At 34.8% G+C, this 23,804-nt stretch overlaps 1 protein-coding gene across 29 annotated transcripts in view; it reads right to left on the bottom strand.

Annotated features, from left to right (window-relative positions):
* LOC144968857 (uncharacterized) overlaps positions 1 to 23,804 on the bottom strand; it is a 157,978-nt gene that overhangs the window by 5,493 nt on the left and 128,681 nt on the right. For 8 of the 29 annotated variants that reach the window (XM_078907618.1, XM_078907617.1, XM_078907625.1 and 5 more), the window contains 9 exons: positions 22,803 to 22,892; positions 22,374 to 22,415; positions 20,178 to 20,195; positions 14,807 to 14,991; positions 10,244 to 10,346; positions 8,902 to 9,063; positions 5,885 to 5,911; positions 802 to 1,034; positions 237 to 445 (listed from right to left, as the gene is read on the bottom strand). In XM_078907618.1, coding sequence (XP_078763744.1) covers positions 237 to 445; positions 802 to 1,034; positions 5,885 to 5,911; positions 8,902 to 9,063; positions 10,244 to 10,346; positions 14,807 to 14,991; positions 20,178 to 20,195; positions 22,374 to 22,415; positions 22,803 to 22,892 — 1,069 coding nt within the window. The remainder of the gene's footprint in view (positions 1 to 236; positions 446 to 801; positions 1,035 to 5,884; positions 5,912 to 8,901; positions 9,064 to 10,243; positions 10,347 to 14,806; positions 14,992 to 20,177; positions 20,196 to 22,373; positions 22,416 to 22,802; positions 22,893 to 23,804) is intronic. The other 21 variants (XM_078907622.1, XM_078907614.1, XM_078907621.1 and 18 more) reach the window with 6 other exon arrangements.

Below are 23,804 nucleotides of genomic sequence, written 5' to 3'. Positions count from 1 at the left end.
AATGGAAACTATCTTGCGTTGGTTTAAGAGTATTTCATTTACAACAATGGAGCCATAACAATTTGGGTTTTCAGACCTGGAAATAAGTACACGTCTGTTTAACCAGACAAATACTTGTTTGCAGGCACGATAACCTAAATTGCTTTGGGGTCATTTTTCTAATGGAAATACCCTCACATCAATGCAATACATTGACCATTACAACAAAGTTAATTTACAACAATGTTTAACCTGACCTGTTCCAGTATTAAGTCTGACACCGCCCAAAAAGTCGTTGCTGGAGAGCGTCTCGTGATCCCAGACGGTCAGTTCTACGCCGTGATTCTCCAGCTCTGTCTCGTCAACGCCTTCAAACACAAGAAGGTGTTGCCAGTTAGGATTAGTAGTCTTCTTTAATACTGGAGTCTTCTGCTTGCTGTGATGGGTCTCGTCTGGGAGCAGGTATCTGGTAACAAAGAAATGTTGAAAGGAAATAAAAAAGGACATTCTCATTCTCCAGGCATTTGAAAATACTTAGTGCATATAATAAAAATAAATACATTTCTCGAACTATTGTTGCTTAAAGGACAAAAATAGATTTATTTTGCTAATTAAATCAAAACTTTTGTGGTAAATAAATAGCAAACATTAAACATAAATATGCATATGATGAAGTCAGCCAATCATGAATAAAATCAGCTGTAGGTAAAGAAATCACCAGGCATTTAACTTTTCAACATAAGATCTGTATCTGTGGTTAAATAAATAATAATTTAAAACATGGCCAACTTTAATTTTGTCCATATATTTATTTAGCCTTACCCTTTACAGAAGGGATTGGAGCCACCGTTAGACCGCATAGCAGTCAGATTTTGGGCCTCTTTGACCATGATGTGGACCTCTCCAAGACCCGTTTTCAAAGCCGTCTTGTCTTTCTTCTTGAGAGAACCCCTTTTTTTGGTAGCGGTGCCGCTGACCATAGAGGCAGGAACGTACTTGAGGGAGATGAACAGGTCTCCTTTGTAGGTCATGGCAGGAGAGTCGTCAGATGGTTGCTATTGACGGGGAGAAAAAAACAAAACAAAATCAACAAGTGCACCTAGCTATATCATATATGTTGGAAATAAGATTGATAATAGTCTTTTTAAGGATTGGGAGGATAAAAGCTTTTTAATCTTTTCAATCAACAAGGCGTTAATCATACAAGGATAGAGCTTTTCAATAAAACCATTCGTCCGCAAAACGAATAATAAACGCAAAAATTAAAAGTAATATCTGCAAATCATAGTGAGTCCATTTTAAACGGCTTATGATACACAAAACACGAGAATGAGATGGCTGAAAAATATGAATTGTCTTTGAAAAATGAAATAAAACTGCAGAAAAGAAAACGTTTCGGATGCAGGTCCTTTGATTTTAAATCAACAAAGTCGCTGAGTGATTTAGCGTTGTTTTGTGGCCAGGGTGGTCCTGTGTTCGAGACGCGCATTAAAAATGTAATTTTTTCCGTGAAAAATGATTCAGCCCCAATCAGCTCATTTATACGATACGGGTGATTCCTGTTGACATTAGAAGGATTGTCTACATTCTTGCACAGACTACCTAGGGAACAGCAACTGACGATGGCTCTTGGAATGATGGAATTCTAGAACAATCAAAGATTAATCATTTTTCGCTGCAGTGTAACGCCACGGTGCTGGATTCACATGTCATAAATGAGATCCAACGGTTCGAACATGCGAATAGACGACAGTATGCCCAAGGAAAACAACGACATTTTGCACATAGGACCATCGTCATTTTGGAGACAGGAGTTGGATTCAGAGCACACACGCCTCATCCTTCTTGAGTGCATCAGGGTTGTCTTTGTCCGAAAACTGTACTTGCGCCAAACAGGTTGAATGTCTTGTGCTATGTATTAAAAGTAATCTGCTCTATTATCAATAGATAAACATTTTAAAGCGCTTGGATCATGGTGTGGGTAAGTACCATTTAAATTCAATCATGAAAAAACCGTGTAAGTTATTACTCTCAATAATTGTAAAAAAAGGAAATTTTCTTCAAAATAATTATAAATGCAAAGGGTTTTATGTGTTCTTACATTGTAAGACAAAATTATTCTGGACTTTGAGATTTACATTAAAGAGGCGTCTGAAAGGTAACTTCTTTGGTGTCCACTGAAGTGAAAGTCCTCATTCAATATTATGGCAATTGCTCGCTAACCTTTGGGTATAAGCTTGCAAGATGATTAGAATTAAATTTGTAGTCTCGATTAAGATATACGAATTAAATATAATATAGACTTTAGTTAAACCAAACTAATATAGATAAACTTAAAAAAAATAAAGTTAGCAATACCGCGATATTGATTACAATTTTGTTCTCGGTAACTGGGTCTTCGAGGAATATTACTAGAATGTAGCGTGGGGGATGGGAAGGGGAAGGAGGGGGATTAGTAATCGTGCAGTCCTATAAGAGAATAATGCGCAATCTCTGTACATGCGTTCTTTAAAGTGACAATTGCATTTTATAAAAATGAGTGGATGATAGTCAAGAGCGAAAATAATTGTAATTGTCCATGCATTAAAATCAAACCAATATAAGATACATAAGAAAAAAAAAGCTGTTTAAATGCTCAGGTATCAAATTAATTATACAAACCCGCCTTTTATTAACTAAATAAATTTCTCTTAACTTTTTCAGAAGACGTATATGATACAAATAGATAAATTGACATGACCTTCAACTTGTGAATAATATTAAATCAGAGACTTCAAAAAGTTCCAGGTTCAAAATACTTTGATAACTCGGGGTGGGGACATCCTTAAGCCGTCAATATAATATAGAGTAATAAACAAAATTGAATATTACAGCTACATAAAAGATCAATATACCAAACATTTCGGACTCAAAACTTTTCTTCAGCTGACAAAGAAAAACAATTGTAACATAAATACATTACTTAAAATCCCAGATAGACAGTGACTTTTGTTTATTTCTTTTTACAGTCGACAGCTTCTAGCAGCTTAGTATCAATACATAAAGTAAACGTTTTCCAGTTAACATAAAAACAACGTGTTTTGTCAGCACGCGACAGAAAAGTGATTAATGCAATAACTTGCCAAATGGCGAGATTGAAATATAATTGGTAGAAGGAAATTATACTGATAGCCAGACAACCAGATCATCACCGCTATGCACGGACAAACAGATTTTTCTATTCTAACCACAAAACTTTTACTTAAAATATTGATTGATTAAGATGATCTCATACGTTAAAAAATCTCAAACTGATGACCTCAATGAAGTTTTAAAAATTTTATATTTGAGATGTTTTGACAATTTGGGGGTCATCTTAATTGATCAAAATCGCTGCCGTGCTCTGAACAAAAACCCCCAACACATTTTCAAAATTTTGGTTAAAAAACTCATTCTTCAAACATCAATAGATTAAAGCAACACTCATCTTGTCAAAAACTCTCAAACCTGGGCCTTTGAAGTCCCAGGTTTGAGAGTTTTTGATAAGATGAGGGCCATTTTTATCGATCGATTTGAAGGACGAGTTTTCTGGCCAAATAAAAAAAAAGTGTTTTATTTTCAGAGTAAGTCAGATTGTAGGTTAAAGTTTTCTGATTAGAATGAAAATATATGTGTTTGGGTTAAGAATATGGCATAATATTGGATAGCGGATAAATAGGTGGATATAGATTAAATTTTAAACATTGTACATGATGCATAGCTAGACGAAACAACCCCGTCCCCCATAAAAAAAATAAAGAAAAATAACTGAAAACAAAACGCCCTTAAAATAAATCTCCCTTTCATAAGGATCACACCTTAGACAGTCAGACCAGAGAGATTGGGGTCCACTACTAAACAAAGTAGGGTTGAATAATTCTTGGGAGGTTGTGTGTGTGTGTGTGTGGGGGGGGGGTATTCATACATTTTTATATATCCATTGCCTAGCATTGTATCATACAAAGCGTTTTAGATCTTTAATAAAATATTAAACCACTGCCATGCTAACGCCTATCCAGAAATTATATATAGCTGTAAAGATTGAGAAATAACACAGATGAATTGGTCAATGTTTTTGTTATCTAGATATTTAATTGCAGATTAGGAAAATTGAAGATCTCAAGTTTTTGTCATGCAAACGACACTTGACTCCCAAGTTTCAAGTCCCATGAGATTTTGTAACCTCAAATTTTATAATTACACCGTTCATCAAATAATATGTGAAGAAATAAATGATAGAAGAAATGCAGATTGTACTAGATATTACAAAGTAATTAATAATTCTATGGGACGGTCAACATAGGTTTCAAATGTCGCTTAAGTGAGGAAAAAGAAACTACTGCACAGTAGAGCACGGTTATAAAGAACATCACCAGACAGAAAAAAAATCGTTCCCTATATTAGTATTATTGTTATTTTTTTCTTTGCTATCTTAAAAAATATAAGTAATTCTTGCTGAGGGACAATAATATGGAGAGAATGGGGCACAAATTATTTCCATAAAATCGTTTAAAGCATTTTCGTTATAAGTACACTGCACTATTTTTTCGACCTAAGCGGGTTAAGCAACACCAATTATTGTGTGTGGATGAAACATGTATTATAATATGTCATTGTTTTGCCAATCAGATATTGTGTGAATGCATTTGCTTCCTGTTCCAGTCCTTTGATAACTATCTTTACATTTGACAGTTTCACTCTCAGCCAAAGATTCCGACAAGGGCCAGGAAAAAACCAAGTAATCTCATTCCAAGACAAAGGCATGAAGCAAGTTTGAAAACATACAGACACAGTAAATGCCTTCCTGTCCTCTATAGGAGGACAAAAGGCCCCACTGAGATCAAAACTTTGCTTTTCAAAATAAACATACACAACTGCACTTATAAGAAATGTTTCAAAGGTAATGCATTCAATCAAAACCATTAGATGGATGAATCGATTACTGTGATGTAAATCTTCTGGATAAAGAGACAACCTATTAAGCGTTACTCTGGTATCGTAATCCAAATTGATTTACGGTTAACAAAGCAGCTGTTATACATTTGACCCAGCGTCTAAAAACGGTTTTATGTCGGGGTGACCTGGTCCTGAAAATGTTTTTAACAGTCAAAAATATGAGATTTGGTTTGAGTTTATATTATTATGTTTTATTCAGGAAAGTGAAAGACATAAAGTTCAAAAATGTAATATTTCATGTATCTCACATCATCTGAACTTTGAATTGAGTTTTTGATACTCACTTACCCCAGGAATAATACCGTTACGAGGCTGGTTACAAAAGGAAAAGATAAATCAGTTCTGTCGTGCTCTGAAACAAACACGGATTTCACATTTCGACCAGGAGACTCGTCCTTCAAATATCTTCGATTAAAATGTCCCACGTCTTGGCAAAAACTCTAAAACCCAGGACTTTGTGAAGACCCAGGTTTAATAATTGTTGTCAAGATGACGATTATTGAAGTCCCATGTTTGAGAGTTTTTGCAAAGATGGGAGTCATTTTAATCGATCGATATTTGAAGGACGAGTATTCAAGCCAAAATTTTACATACGTGTTTTTAAAAAAGATTATGACAGAGTAGAGATAGTATTCTGTAGTGACGACCCAGGATTGCCAGGGACTTCGCCTAGCACATGCATAAGAGAAGCAAACAGAATGTGCACTCGTGTATTTGCTTAGAAAGGGAGCACGTATCGTTTGCAAGGTCTGAAATTTAAATATTGAATTAAATAATACAAGAAAGAGAAGCATATTATCAGCTTACAAAGTTAGCTTACATCGTGTTGAATAGCATTCCAGATCATAGATATAATGTCGAGCAGATGCGAGAGGAAGGAGATCTGTGCGTTAATAAAAATGTCGCTTGCTCCATTACACTTAAAACTTACCTCTTTCGCGTCGGTATTCTTTTTGCCCTATGATAAATTATTTGATTTTAAACGTACGTCTTTACTGGTTTACTGTAGTGTGTGTTTCATGGGAGAGAACCTACATGTCTACATATATGAGAAAGTCAGGAACTAAAGGTGTTAAGTCACATCTAGATAGAAAACAAGTTAACACTCCAAAGACATCGATTGGACACCTTAAATTACACCAGAGAAAAGTTGACGTTGAAGTATTGTTCTATGAGGCTAACACAAGTATTTCCCTCTTTAAACCACTAAATAAATGTCCCAAAATTGTAGTTTTCTCTGAATGATAAATTGAGACTTAATACCTTCCGAACCCGACCTCCACATATAGATTAATTGACACACATATATGTGAACATATTATGTAATCAATGTCTCAAAATGGTATTATGTCATGGGGAAAACTGATGCTTCATTTTGAATTTCGAGTAAATCTGATTTAAAACCAATGCCATCAGAGAGGAGTGTGAGGGTGTTTCTTAACCTGTAGAAAATTTAAATTTACGTATTCTTATCATATTGGCCTTGGGTTCACTTTCCTTTGTCTGTTTCATTCCGACATTGTACCATATTGACACCATGGGTCTCTATGTACAGAGAGAGAGAGAGATAGAGATAGAGAGAGAGAGAGAGAGAGAGAAGAGAGGAGGGAGGGGTAGGTTAAACCTGAGAGAGAAGATGGAGAGAGACGAGAGGATGGAGAGAGCAGATGGAGAGTAAAGATGCAGAGAGAATACAGATAGGTTGAGAAGAAGATGGAGAGAGAGAGAGGAGCGAGAGAGAGAGAGAAGAGAGAGAGCGAGCGAGATTGAGAGAGAGAGAGAGAGAAGAGAGAGATGATAAGAAGAGGAGAGGAGAAAGAAATTGGAGAGGAGAGAGAGAGAGAGAGAGTGATAGAGGGAGGGAAACAGAGAGAGAAAGATGGAGAGAGAGAGAGAGGAGAGAAGAGAGAGGCAAAGATGGAAGAGAGAAAAAGATAGATTGGAAATGGAGAGAAGAAATAAAGAGTGAGAGATGCTGGGAAGGGGAAAAAAGGATGAGGGGAGGGTGGAGAGAGAGAGAAGACAGAGTAATGGAGAGAGAAAGAGAGAGAGAGAGAGCGAGCGAGATTGAGAGAGAGAGAGAGATAAGAGAGAGAGAGAGCGAGGGTGATAGAGATAGAGATAGAGCGAGAAAGAAATTGGAGAGTGAGAGAGAGAGACTGAGATGGAGAGTAAGAGAGAAAGATGGAAAGAGAGAAAGAAAGAAAGAAAGAAAGAGTGAGAGAGAGAGGAGAGAGAGAGAGAGGGGGGGGGCGGGAGAAATTCTGGATATATCTGTTGACAAAAAAAATAATCTCAGAATTTATCAGGACACTATGGAACGCTACAAAGCAGTCTAATATCATTGTGTGCGAGTGATGCTGGGGGAAGGGTGGAAAATAAAGGGATGGGGGGGGGGGGGGGGGTTGTGAAAGTCACTCTACTGATTTTTAGGCACTTAAGAACAAAGTAATTTGGAAGAGAGCAACTATTCATAATGCGTGATTAAAAACTATGAGCTACGAATCCGCAACATAAACAGTATAATAGAAATCATACCAAATCCCCAGGCCTCATTCCCCACCCCAATCCAATAAATGAATGAAGAAAAGCAATTATTATGATCCAACATCTCATAACGTTATATATGGTAAGACCTGGATGCTATGCAGTAAACGTCTATAGTCTCATTAATACAATTCAGTGAGATCTACTCATTAAAATGGCTGGCTAAAAACAAAAACAAAGAGCTGAGTAAATTTAATTTCGTTCTTTTTGTAGTTTCAGAACGTGAAATAAACATATTCCTGATCACTTTCGTTTCAAATTCACATATTTTTTTTCATCAGTTCTAACCAACGTCTGATAACCCAAATTGAGCTCATTATTGTAATGAATGTTCCTTCTACTCTCAACCCCACGGAAACTGTGTCCATTACAACAATGTTGTTAAAGCAAGCCCACAATTATCGGAGCTACAAACATGTGCACTTCGGTTTGAACCCACAAGGATTACAGGCGGTGGATCACAATCTTAATCAAAGTAAGAAAAGAATATAAGATTCTTGAACTCTTATGCTTTGGGGTTTTGAGCGAGTTCCCAGTACCACTGCATGGCCTTGGGAGCAACCGTTGGGAACGAGTCCAGTACCATTGCATGGCCTTGAGAGCAACCGTTGGGAACGAGTTCCCAGTACCACTGCATGGCCTTGGGAGCAACCGTTGGGAACGAGTTCCCAGTACCACTGCATGGCCTTGGGAGCAACCGTTGGGAACGAGTTCCCAGTACCACTGCATGGCCTTGGAGCAAACCGTTGGAACGAGTTCCAGTACCACTGCATGGCCTTGGGAGCAACCGTTGGGAACGAGTTCCCAGTACCACTGCATGGCCCTGGGAGCAACCGTTGGGAACGAGTTCCCAGTACCACTGCATGGCCCTGGGAGCAACCGTTGGGAAATGAGTTCGACATTTCAAACGTAAGAGTTCATGAATACTTTTATTATTGATGAATACGAGTAATACTATTTGATAGATTGAAACCAGTTTCCGTTAACTAGTTTTTTACTCTCTGTATGAATGTCTTTTTTTTGTATGATATATATGTAATTGTAGCATTGATTATTGTATTGAAAAGGCGTATGGAGATGTCATTATATGGAATAGGTACGATATAAATGATTTACATTATAAATATACCCTTCCAAAGGCCCTCTTCCATATTATTTATATTCAGATTCTATTATTTTTTATATCGATTAATTCTTGAATTTAACGATTTGACCTAAATAATAGATATTGTAGTCAAGAAATTAAAATGCGTCAAAATTTGTTTTAACTACATTTAAAAAAATCCTACGTTTTTCTACAAAGATAAACAGGAACGTGTCATATTTTTGCTACGAGTATTTTGCTATTATAGTAACATCAGTTTCTCCCAAAACGATTATAATGCAGGCTTTTTGACTTACTCTGTCTTGTAGGGCATACCATATAGGCGTGCTCTTGTCAAACTCGTAGTAGTCAAGTGGTACGGTGACTTCTCCAAGGAAATCATTCCTTCCAAATCTGTCATTGTTCCATACGGAGATCCACAGGGATCGGGATTCTAGTTCGGTTTTGGAGATGGTGTACTGGAGGGAAATTTATGTAGTTGTTGAAAATAGCATCATCATCATCATCATCATCATCATCACATTAACAAACAACAACAACAACAACAACAACAACAACAACAACAACAATAACAACAACAACATCAATAACTACTTCTACTACTATTCTATTACTGCTGTAAATATTACTACAACACTCCTACTGCTACATCTACTGCCACTGCTACTACTACTACTACTACTGCTACTACTGCTACTACTACTACTACTACTACTACTACTACTACTACTACTACTACATTACTCTACTACTACTACTACTACTACTACTACTACTACTACTACTACTACTACTACTATACTATACTATTACTACTACTACTACTACTACTACTATACTACTACTACTACTACTATTACTACTACTACTAAACTACTCTACTACTACTACTACACTACTACTACTACTACTACTACTACTACTACTACTACTACTACTACTACTACTACTTTTACTACTATTACTACTACTATTACTGCTAACGCTATTACCACCACCACTACCACTACCATTACTACTCTATCCCTTACTACTACTGCTACTACTACTACAACAACTACTACTACTAATACTACTATTGCTACTACTACTACTACTACTACTACTACTACTACTACTACTACTACTACTACTACTACTACTACTACTACTACTACTATCACTACTACTGTGCTACCAATACCCTTTACTTCGTCATTGATAAATGAGGCTTTGAGAAAAACTTGATTAAAGAGGCATCATACATATCAACCATACAGTTCCAAACGTAAATTTAGCCATTCAAATACCGTCCAGTCTAAAATTTTAACACTTAAGGGTAAGAAAAATCTTAAATCCCGAGTTCGCTATAGTTGGTTTAGAATCTAAGGACCAGTTTGATGAAAGATGTGATTATGGTAATTTATGAGAATAAATAATTAGTGAAAAAGCGAAGAGCTAATAGAAATTGCCTATTCTACATCAAATCCAAAAGAATGTAAAGTTCCCATTCAAGAAGTTTTTGTTATATGTAATTTTCAGATGTAAAAATACCAACCATAGATAATTTAATGATAATATTAATCGGAATGACTTTTGAGATTCAATATACCTTGGCCGGTTCAATGAACAGTTAAATAGAAGTGTTCAGAAACTCACTGATAACGTTTCGTTATATGTAGGATTCAGAGTATGTCTTTTGATTTTCGTTTTCCGTTTTCCACTCCTGGTTTTGTCTGGCATGAGGTATGTCTTTACATAGCTGTAGAAGAAAGAACGGGAGGAAAACGTGGTTAATTGGTGAGGAAAGCAAAACAAAATATATGTGTACGATCAATAATCTTATTTTTTCTTCATGTAATATAAGGATGTCTTTGGATAACATGGGTGATTCCTATTGACCTGAGGACATCGTGTTTGATGGATTATCTATATTCATTCATGGATTGTCTAGGCCAAGGGGTCTAATGGTGCCGTTGCGAAAGGGCGTATTTTTTTATTTAACGGATACAAATAAATCGCAGACTCACTGTTTTCCATGATTGCTTTACCGCTGAATAAGAAAACAGCACCTTAAGATTTTGATTAGTGAAATTCACTCCACAGATATCCGAATTCCTAAATAATTTTAGATCAGAGGATTGCACTACGTCAACTGGTTTATTATCTATTTAATTGCCAAATTTATTCTTCAAATATCAATGAAAATTGCTTTCAAGTCCTTGCGTGATCTTCACCCCAGTTCCATCTCTGCATTTTGATTTAATATACCTTCAAAATTGCCTCCTTACGTCACTGCTATTAGTGCCTTTATCAATGACAAGATCGATTTAAGAAGTAAACTTTCCTATTTGTTTAACTTTGTTGTTTGTTTCCGGATACACGGTGTTTAATATTTTTATTAGAGATTTTGATCTTGTTACCCAGCTGTTATTGCCATATCAAGCGTATGTTTTGCGTCATCTGTAGTAAGTTGCATTTTCCTCGCTCATTTTAAAAAACGTGGACGTTGATCATTATGGTGGAGAATGACGTGTACGTATTTTTGAATGTCTCATAGCTGAACGAAATAAATCAGTTTTGTAATGGAGACTATTTTGCAATGATTTGAAACTATTTCTATACAAGTACGGGCATTACAACAAAGAGCCTTTATCAATTTGAATTATCTTTTTTTGCAAATAAGTATACGTCGGTAGAGATCATTGAATTTTGTAAATATATAGTTGATGTTTATATCGTATGTATTCCACTGTTGAAAAAATGTATCAAAGATCAAAGGTCAGGGTCTCTACTCTCTACAGGCTTTAAATTTGTCCTCATATTTCCTCATTCAATTTGTATGAATACGTACATTGATATCAACATTTTTTTTTTCATTTCGGTCAGAAAACTTTGACATAGATCGCCATTTTAAATATATATTCTTTAGGCCAAACTAATAGAGTTTTATCAGTGCACGGTAGTTTTGTCTCTATATTGATTCTGCGATAAAATGAAGGGAATAGTGGACTGTAATAGGGAATAAATATATCATGGTGACTGGGAATCATGGCTGAAAACTGCTGCTGCTGCTGTGCTGCTACTACTACTACTACTACTACAACAACAACAACTACTACTACTACTACTTCTACTACTACTACTACTACTACTACTACTACTACTACTACTACTACTACTACCACTACTACTACTACCACTACTACAACAACTACTACTACAACTACCACTACTACCACTACTACTACTACTACTACTACTACAGCTACTACTACTATTACTACTATCACTACTTCCTGAATGATTAATGCGATCAGGAATTATTGTAAAGATTATAACTAAAGCATCAGTTAGATCGTTTTGCCATCTTGATGAGATGAAAGTCATTCATAATATCGATCGTCTTCCCACTAATCCGCTTTGAGTATTGGCAATCTGTTCACATTTCTCTTTCATCCCAATGAATGTTCGAGTTCACTGACACAGGCTCCCATGTATTGTGTTCCGAGTTGATTTAGTGTCAGTGTATTGTGTTTGGAGATGACTTATCAATAACTTTAATTATGATAAACTTTGTTTCAATACACAGATGTCGCTAAAGTCTTTATATTGAGGCTACGCTTTCAGTTAAAATAATCACAACATCTGCCAGCCGGATAAAATTTACCAAAATAGAAAACTATGAGTAGCCTTAAACGTTTATTGTGGGATGATATAATTTAGTAAGAACTGATCATTAAAATGGTGGTCTATAAACAACAACAAAGAGCTGAGTGACGTCAATTTAGTTCCTTCTAGAAATAGATAAATGAATAAAATTCCCTTTATTCATCCCCATGGGGAAATTTGTCTTTGAGATTTATTCCAAGGTAATACTGGAATAACCCAGGCGTCAGCCGCAGAGCAGCGCTGCAAAGTGAGCTAGGGCGAGGTGACTTGCTCAATGCCACAGAGCGCAACGGCGGGTGATCGAACTCGCTACCTTTCGGGTATGAGGCAAAGACCATACCACTGAGCTACGCTGCCCCATATGGTACTTTTATAAATAAGCTCATTAAATGACCCTTCTTATGCAATTTTCAACGCTGCGTTATCAAACGAAAGTGTAGTTTTGTTGACGTCCAGATATACACTTTTCAAAAGGTCTTGCGCACTCAATTTGAATTAGTTCAGCAATGATCAAGTGTTGAAAATGTCAGTATTCCGGATTCAATTAGATATAATATTGTTGATACTATAAATGCAATGAAATAAAATAGAACAAGAATTCAAGAAAAAAGTTAAACGAAACACAGATTGCATTATTTCCCACTTGATGAAAGCTTCCAACGAGGGCCAATGCAAAACGATTCTTCAATCTTCAATGACCTGTATTTGAAAAACGGGTCCATCACTGCAAATGTTCATTTCCAGTACAGTCCAATCAAAACAGGGTGCAGTCGCATATTACTTTGACGGCCGAGTGCATTCAAAGTTGTTTTGAAAATGTCCAAGCGATCAACGTTCGTTATGTCTGGTCGCAGGACATTCCAGTCATTTATTGTTCGTGGGAAAAAACTGTGTTTATATGTGTTTGTTCTTGCAAATGGTTTTATGAATTGTGATGTACTGTATCTACATTTAGCGTATCTATGCGATTTGCTTTTTATGTAGTTTGGGGTGATGATTGGTGTGTTTTTGAGTCGTTGATGGTTGTGTGTAAGGTGGAGGGAGGACGTGACACAACCTGAGTCTCTGGATTTGCATCCGGTTGCAAATCTTGCATCTGCTCTTTGTACTTTTTTTTCAATCTTGTCTATGTCCTTTTTGTTTAGGATTCCCACACTGCGCTGGTATATTCTAGCATTGGCCTGATGAGCGATGTGTACGCCTTTGCTTTAATTTTTCGTGGGATTGGTTTATGTTCCTTTTCAGAAAACCCAGCATCCTACTAGCCTTTGCTGTGATATGTTCTATATGAGTTTGCCACTTTAGTTTCTTATTGAAATGGACTCCGAGGTAATTTATGGGGTTGACATCTTGTAAAGGATGATCATGCATTGTGCAAGTGTGAGTATAAGGCTCGTTCTTGTTTGATATTGACATGACATAGAATTTTGACGGATGGAACTTTATGTGCCATGTATCTGACCACGTCTGGAGGGAATCAATATCATTCTGGAGTTCTTGTGCATCTGCGCTAATATCTATTGTCCTGTAAACAAGGCTATCATCTACGAACAGTTTAAGCCTTTTTTGTGGAGATAATTTGTTACCAAGGTTATTTATGAACAGCAAAAGGCATAAAGGCCCCAGTACTGTTCCTTGTGACACTCCTGATAAGACATTACATTTTTCGCTTGAGATTAGTATGTTGTATTTGTTGTAGTGTTCCATGATAGGATGGAATATAATGTGTTCTTATATCTTGCAAACGACTGAAGTTAGAGATACAGCTCTATAATTTGAAGCTATGTTTTATTTGCTAACCGAGTTGCCTCATTGTAGGACAAAAGAGAAAGCATATGTGACTCACCACCTTAAATTGGTATTGTGTCGGATTGAAGCAGATGCCAACAGATGAATACAAAGTTGATGTGATCAGAAACCTGACATTTTGGGTTAATGCACTTTATGAAATTATGTTTAACTTATTCTACTAATTAAAACACAAAACGTTTCATATTTTCAGCATCTTTGTCACTCCGACATAAAGCCGTTTTAAGACCGTGGATCAGAATTGGAGGATAGAAGACAAGACACGCAAAGCTCACCGGCCCACAAGAGTTGGTCAACGACCTCTACCTACCGACACATGTGGAAGTATCTCAACTAAATTGTGTGAAATTTTCTCTCATCCTATACGTGTGAAATTATCTCTACCGATACGTGTGAAATTTTCTCTCATCCTATACGTGTGAAATTATCTCTACCGATACGTGTGAAATTTTCTCTCATCCTATACGTGTGAAATTATCTCTACCGATACGTGTGAAATTTTCTCTCATCCTATACGTGTGAAATTATCTCTCCAACGACACGTGTGAAATTATCTCTACCGACACGTGTGAAATTATCTCTCTACTGACACGTGTGAAATTATCTCTAACGACACGTGTGAAATTATCTCTACCCACACGTGTGAAATTATCTCTACCGACACTTGTGAAATTATCTCTACCAACACGTGTAAAAGTATCTCTAGCGACACTTGTGAGAATCATCAGTACAATAACTCACGGATCAGATCGCATCTTCTTGGTGTCGACAGGTGCCAGATCCTTGCATTGCTTGACGTGGATGCTGAGCATACCAGTCTTGTAGTTGTATTCCAGGTTGAACATGATCTCTCCTGTCACGGGGATGTCTCCGTAATGTTCCTCGCCTGCAGCACTGTACACACTGTACAGGCTCTCACGGCTATCCTGTTGTAGAGGGAATGAGATTATTATTTGGTCATTCAAGCATGTTGCTTACAACTAATCCATGCAGGACCTGAATTGATGTAAATGAGTAAGTAAATGAATGAATAAATACACAAACGTAATACTTAAATACATAAGTAAATATAGGTAAATATATAAATATAAAGTAAATATATAAATATATCATTGAATAAGAGAGTAAATGTATACATGCATAAAAAGATGAATACACAAACAAATAAATTAATGACTTTTACTATCTTCCAAGAAAATGTATTAGTTCATTAATTTATTCATCTTTGATTTTTTTAGTTAATGAAATTAAACCTGAGCTTTGTTTGGGGGATCATTAAACACATTCATTCTATATCACGAAGATAATACGTTATAACCCACAACGGTTTGAAGTAATAATTAGAGAAACAAAGTCTATAGCTTTTCTACTCATTGGTATATATGATGATGATATAATTCCAATTGGTTATAATTTTAAATATCCACAACCTTCCCTTTAGTTACATAAAAATTACTCGCGTTCAGTATTACTGATCAGTTTCATCCCAACATAATGGCATTGCGGGAAAACAAATACCCATGAGATATTAATCAGTATTTTCTCATAAGTTCTAATTAAGTAGTTCATATTCATATGCTCTAAACGTCATTCATTCGAGATGCACAGACTGAATAATTAGAGTCCTGTGTGCAAGTTGTTAAAAATCACAGTTCATTCACTGATAATGCGAAATGTGTGTTCAAAGAAGTTTTAACGTTAGTTATACAACATTAACATTACCCACCTTTCGAAACAAATGCCGCAAGCCGTATCACGATTATAATATGAGCAGCTGACCAGGGCATTATCCACTCTTTAAAAAATATTGAAAACACGCCATGATGGATTGGTCCACAATAGTTCTGCCGTTATATTTTTAAAAACACAGTATGTGCAATGTTAACCAAATGACGCAGACTGTATTGTTCTAGCCGATCGTGTGAACGTTACACAATGCAACGGATGGCGTGTTTTCCTGGAGGAATCTCTAGCTCATCAAAGACAACTGGGTTATTTTTAAATATACGTGAGCTGGTGTCTCAAAACGATATTATATCGGGACAATTAATTTATAGCCAGAAATATGATAATTTGCCATATATTTTGGTTTTACCAAGAAAAAAAGATAACATAGACACATAAGGAATGCAATATCTTTGATATTTAATGAATTGACTTTCGGCCATTTCATTCATCCCGACGTTATACCGGATTGAGTAAGTAGATCACATATTGTGTATAGGAAATAGCATTGGAAATACTAAGATGTTCATAAAATCATCAATATATTATGAAGAAAACATTAGATATTATGTTCTTTTTGTCGTTAGTGGCACCTCTATTTCCAATATCACAATCGGTATTATTAGTATCATTAATTTTGGTGCAATTATCACAATTAGAGTTTTCCTTATCATTAGTTATTTAGTGTTTTTTAATTATTATTTTCATTTCGTGCAGTTATTATTATTATTATTATTATTATTATTATTATTATTATTATTATTATTATTATTATTATTATTATTATTATTATTATTATTATTATTATACTTTTATTATACTTATTATTATTATTATTATATTATTATTATTATTATTATTATTATTATTATTATTATTATTATTATATTATTATTATTATTATATAATAATAATATATATAATAAAATAATAATAATAATAATAATAATATTATTGTTATCATTATTATTAAAATGATGATGATGATGATGATGATGATGATGATGATGATAACTATGATGATAATGATGATGATGGTGATGATGATGATGATGATGATGATGATGATGATGATAACTATAATAACACTAACAATAATTATCGTCTTTATTATTATGATCACCATAATTATCATCAACACCATTGTAATTAATATTCTCATAATCATCATGATCATCATGTATCATTATTCTGACCCACAATATAGTAATCGTTAACAATGAAATAAAAAAGATACTTGGCTATAAGATCTTGTTAGTTAAAATACATTCCATGTTCATGCGAAGCACCATGCTATTGTTAGATGGACTAAATTATAATAATCGATATCAAAATGCAAGCGATATATTTGCTCATTCAAACTGACAGATAAGATTTGTCGGGTGGTGAATACAGGAAATCCTTACGTGACGAGATCTGTTTTTGACACAATCATGACCAATGAACAACGTCACGATTAGATAACAAAACAAAAATATTGCAATTTTGTTTACAATCGTATAGTAAAACAAATTGATCTATAAATCTGCAAAGTATCAAAATTGAGTTTTTATGACAGTGTCAGAAAATAAACAACTAAAGAGACTGGCTTTGACAAGATTCGTGTCCGCGAGCGATCGTCCCGACACCACACAACAGACAACCGCAGCTTTTAATTGTTTTGTATCACAATACAATATCATGACGGTCTATCCAGGAGGACAATTCGTTGCCGCATCATGTACAGTCGAGAACCCAGATGCTCTACGTTTTCGTTTTCCTTGCCGCAACGTCTACATGAGCGACGGGTGGAAAGTCCCTATTGATGTAGGGTTGCCGCTATCGGACGGGTTCTATACCTTGGCCTGTTTGCAGCCGCCCACTGCCACCTCTGTCTTGGACAGAGACCTGGCAACTTCTCTCCCACTTTTGAGAAGACTACGTCTTCATCCCTTCTATGAGGGACTGACATTTTTTTTCAAAGTCGACTTCCATCTCGTATGTGGAACCCCTTTCGGAGTCCGGAAAGCTAAGTACAAGGGCTGCTGGGACAACAAGCAGCGATAAGACAGTTGAAGGCAAGCGTTGATACGATGCTCTGACTTAAATAGAAATGGATACAGACCAGTGCTTGGCGGGCTTGAATCTCGTCACAAGCGTTATTTCTATGATAGTTTTCATACAACGTCAAAAACAACTAACTTTGATTATGACTGATCTTTATATTAGCTTTTGCTCAATTATCCATGAATAGAAGAATTGATGCATAAATATATGGATAGATAGATAGATAGATGGAGGAATAATTAGACAAATATATAATAAGATGATTTAATAGAAAGATAGATAGTCAGACAAACAGACAGACATTTTGATACTTGGATGCCGAGATAGATAGATGACAGAATAATGCAGTGAATTTGATAAGTGGATGCATGCGTACGTAAAAATACAAAGATAGATAGAGAATCAGACAGACAGACAGACAGACAAGGGACAGATTGATAAAAAGATAAACAGATGACCAAATATAGAACCGTATTTATAGGTGGGTGCATGCATATGTTCAGATTAAAAGAAGAGTATATCTGTGAAAGAAAATACAGAAACATTGTCAAACAAGAAGAATTGGACTCAAACTCGAACAACTAGGGTTCAGTTTTTCAGTTTGATACGGACTTCTTAGATAAAAGTAGAATAACTCTTGTGTCAAGATAATATAAAAGAGCCACTGAGTGTCGTATTAAAAAGGAACTTATGGAAAAAAACCCCTATGAATCATGAATAGTTCATTAAAAAAGACACTAATTTTACACCATCATGTACACATATTCGTTAATAGCACCTTATTTATATTGCTTTGATAAACCAACCGTCAAAAATGACGTTTGAGTTTTGGTAGTTGACATGTAATCATTATGGTCCTATTGACTATAAGCTAAATATATTTAAACATAAATAAAATCCAAATTGGCAAACAATTATTGGATTCAATTTAATAATAAAAGAAGTTTGAAATTAGGTTGTTCTTTACAAATATCAGCTCATTTTCCGTTCATGGTTTATCAAACTATTCCGACATTTCACTTACACTAGGGTGAAAATTCATTTTTGACTCTATACATAGATCTATTATAGAGTAATAATAGGATTGTTTCCTTTCCTTTTAAAACAAAAGGAACAAAACAGATGTGCTAATGTGGGGCGATAAAGGATAATCGTGCACACCTCGAAAGATTATTTTTAAAGTTTGGTAATCCAACAATAGTGTCTCTGTTTCAATTCTATGATGAATGTCTTCTGTTTAGTACAACAACATCCCTCCCTCTACTTTAATGCCCATATTCCATATTTTAATAAATATTGAATTTCACATTCAAACTTCTGAAAAATCATCATGTTCATTATGTGTGTGTGTGTGTGTGTGTGTGTGTGTGTGTTTGCATTTGAGGAATGTATAAAAATGGATTAAAATGTTGCACACAGCAAGGCTGGTAATAAATGACCTGAAAATGGTCAGAGATGAGACACTCTCTCTGAAATGAATACCATATCCATGTAACACTGGTATGTCGACATCTAATAAATTGTGACTGAAATTAGTTTAATCCAAATTAAGCGAAGAATACTCTGTGCATTATTATTAAGGTTTCAGCCTGATTAAAATCAACAGAGAAAAATGATGGCCGAAGTTAGCGAACCAAATGTCAGCTGTATTATACGAATAATATACAGTACATGTAAAATATGTTGTTAACCATACAAATACCCAAACAGAACAACAATTGATTCATTTAATAAATTCCGATAGTCTGAATAGCCAGTCGACTTTCATGAAAAATTCTCTGCCTCGACTTTTTAGAAATCCGTCAAGGTTCAAGGAATGAGTTTAGATAACACAACTCTTTGAAAATACAAGAGGGAATATGTACATTATTCCATTGATTTTCTATTTTAATCATAGCGTTGCATAAATTATCCGAAGTCTTGGATATTTTGATATAAGATGAATCTAGAAATGATGCCATGAAAATGTTGGACCATTGATTTTCTCTATAAAATTAAAATCATGTGTTTTATCTGCTCAGGTTCCGACTATTTCAATTCTTTAATGATAATAAAGTTATATTGACACATTGACCATGATAATCTGATTTATAAGTGCGCCAAAGTGGACCTATATATTTGCCACCCTCGGCCTATTGTATGTTTATATGTATGATATATTGTCTTGAGTGAGGCTTGAAAAAATATTTCAATGCAAAGACATAATTAAATAACATAGTAGATCAGAAGCAAAATACACACAAATAGCTTGAGAAGCAAGTCACGCAATTTATTGAATTCAGCGCATAGAAAACAGGCAATTAGTAGATGCGTATTCCAGCAGCGTCTTCTGTAAACTTACCGGGTCGTCATCTTTGACCTATGACAAACCGTTATATGGAATGACAGCGGTTCAATGGGAATGTACAATAAGGTAGTTGGTATGGTTATACGTTATGTGATAGGGAGATAGGACGACGAAGGGACATATAGATAGACATACATACATACATACATACATACAGACAGATAAATATATATATATATATATATATATATATAAAATATATATAATATATATATATAGGTATAATGGATAGAAGTACATACGATAAGAAAAACAGGTATAAAGACCTATAGACAAAAGATACAAATAAAAGAGAAAAGTGAGTGAGATAATGCAAATAGACTCAGATGATTGATAAATAGCAAATAAGCTAGCTGGCTTGATAGGTAGACATATAATGATAAACAGACAGACAGACAGATGGATAGATAGATAGAAAGATAGATAGATAGATATATAAATAGATGGGTGGATGTAGGAATGGATGGATAAGACAGACGATTCAATAGACGGAGAAATATTGAAATAATACAAGTTTGGTATGTTTAGCAATTATGATATTAATCAAATAAAGATTTTACATAGTGTATTTTTTCCTCCTGTGAAATTGCATGTCTGCACCGATTTTTACAGTTGACATCGTGTAATAAAGAGGGAAATAGTCGACAAATCATCTATTATCATGATTAAATACCGGGTATAAAATGGTTTGTCTATTAATCTTTACCTCCTCTTTCCGGCATTTCAATCAGGGTGTCCGAAATACAGATGCGGCATAGAGATGATAAGTTCTTCTCCTAATAATAAATACAATGCAACCGTCCACGCCATTCGACTCTGTAATAAATTAGAGCGGCCATTTGCCTATATAATTTTTTTTCCCGAATTCATAAATGCATTTTTAATAACCGAACAATGCAGTTCATATGCAGCGGGGCGAAGCATGAAAGCGTAACGTGTTACGGTAGATGCTATAAAGTAAGCTTGCCAGTGATTTGTGGGACACGCACACACACTGATCACACGTGCGGATGACTTTAAAATGGTAATGTGGATTGAGGATTAAAGCTTTTCAAATCAGGAATATATTACGTATTAATTCCATTTCCCTACATTAATTTATAAATCAGAGAAAGCTTGAAAGAATATTTCATTCTTTTTCTTGATATTACTTCTGCTAATTTCAATTTGCAACATAATTCGTCAAAGAAGACATAAGCAGGCATCACTTAGGATTTTTACTTACAAACACACGTCGCTGACCATAAGGGATCTGCTCGCGTGTATGAATAAGTTGAAAATTAAACTAAACAAAATACAAGTCAATGATTTCCTGAATGAACTAGACTTAACATTGAAATTGATGACGAATTTTCAAGACTATTTACATTGAAATAAGATCTCGTTTAATTTTCGAAAAACACCGTCAATTTCAAAGCCTATGATAGTAAATGATGTTTAACCAGTTAACTGCCGTCCTCTGAAAAGACATATTTTTAAAAATTTGGCCAGAAAACTCATCCTTAAAAATATTGCTCGATTTAAATGACCTCATTTGGCAAATCTCTTAAACTTGGAACTTTAATGAATACCTCAAGAGCTCCCAGGTTTGAAAGTTTTTGCCAAGATGAGGGGCATTTAAATCGATGGAGATTTGAAGTACGATATTTCTGGCAAAATATTTTAACACGTGTCGTTCCAGATTACGGCAGGTCTGGTTAACAGACTCAGCATATAGTTGTTTAAAAAATGTCGAAGGAAAATAAAAGAAAGTAAAAAGACGAAAAAAAAATACAACACGATTAAAAGCTGAATTGGAGACCATGAAGGCTGCATTTCGATAACAACAACAACAAAAAAGACTTTAAAATATTTAAAGGCATTAAAAAAATTAACACACCTCTTTGGATAATATATTCTGTAAGTTTAATCGTGTTGTAAATAACTAGATATTAGCTTGATTAAGTATAGCTCGCATTAGTCGAAATAGAATAAAAATCTTAAAAATCCGCAATCCCTTCTTTAAAAAAAAAATTAATTAAAAAACCTCATTGCATTGATCTTTAGGCTGTGTATCACCAATGTTTTTATATAGTAAGCTTTTATCTGCTTGGAAATAAATGCAATTACTGGCAGTTCAGTACAAAAGAAGATTGTAAAGATTTTAAAGTAAAGTTATTATATGCCATTGCAATAAATTTTAAAAATTACTCTCGTGGAGCTCCTGTGCTTCAACCTTCGAAGAAGCGATCCCTGAATCAAACGATTGGGGTATGGTTAGGTATGGTTATTCAGAAATGAGTACCGAGTAAATATTTTAATTCAGTACTTACATTTACATGATTTAAACAATCTACATATAGATAGATGACTAATAAACTATTCAGTATATTAATGAAAGATAATAAAATGTGTCAGTATATCACTTAGTTTCGAAGTGGACAGTATGGTTAAATATTTGAATTTCCATTTCACGACAGGTACAACTTGTTTTTGTCAACTTAACAATAAAGTTTGTATTACTCATTGGAAATAAGAATTTGAATATTATGGTTAATAATTATAGAATCATTTCAAAGGAAAGTATTAGGCTTGGGAATGGTTTATATGATTGTTATAATGTTTTAAATTTTCACTTACTCGGAGACTACTTCTTGCACTGAGGTTGCTGCCGGACGGTGGCCGGTGCTGGTTAAACAGCTCGTCCAAATCATCCTCTTCTTCTCCGGCCTGGCGATGTTGAGGTAGATAATGGTGATGATGGTGATGATGATAATGGTGATGATGATGATGATGATGATGATGATGATGATGATGATGATTATGATGAGAGTAAAAATGATGTGGATTGTATTAATTGTGTTAATCATGACGATAAGTATAATGATAATATTGATTACTTTATTAAATGTTTTCTTTTCATTAAAATGAATTTCATTAAAGAATCAAACTAGATATTTAAAACATGTAAGCACGGTATAATGGCCCAGAGAATACATTGCGAAATCAAAAAGATGAATTGTTTCATACTGGGTATATCTTATGAGAGACCATTATTAAAGAATAACTTTGTATAATGATTAGAAATCAAAGCGAGGATGGAGGGGTAGGGATTTGGAAGGAGAAAGTTGGCTTTAAAAATATGGAAAACTACAAGAGTAATGACATTTTTATCATTTTTATGTGTTAACATCCACCACCAAATTAATTTCATGAGCTCGAATTTTGAATAAAAATGTATTGCTTCATAAATATTCATAGGGGTTTGTTCTAAGTGCACACATTAGCAGGTCTGATACTTGATCGAAATCATGGGCCTGATTTTACAATGTTGTAATGGACGATATTTTGCGTCAGTTTAAGAGTATTTCCATTACAACCTAAGAATTTGGGTTTCAGACTTGCAAATAGTATACATCGGCGCAAACAAAAAATTGAACACATTTATGTAAAAATAAACAACATTAATCAATTGCCAATGGTAAAAAGCGTCTCTCTGAAAAAAAAACAAGCCTTGATGTCAAGTAGAAAACAAACTTTAGTTTATGTCTTAGTCTTAGAACATAAAAGACTGAAAGTAAACGTTTGCAGGAATATGAAAGTAAAGCCAGTGAGTGTAGTCTAACCGCCCATATTGACGGG

The sequence above is a fragment of the Berghia stephanieae genome, chromosome 3, assembly GCF_034508935.2.
Source record: "Berghia stephanieae isolate SIO BIC M18660-M18661 chromosome 3, UCSD_Bste_1.3, whole genome shotgun sequence".
NCBI classification, from domain to species: domain Eukaryota; kingdom Metazoa; phylum Mollusca; class Gastropoda; order Nudibranchia; family Aeolidiidae; genus Berghia; species Berghia stephanieae.
The sequence above is the reverse complement of the archived record's forward strand: the minus strand, read 5'-3'. Positions and strand labels throughout refer to the sequence as shown.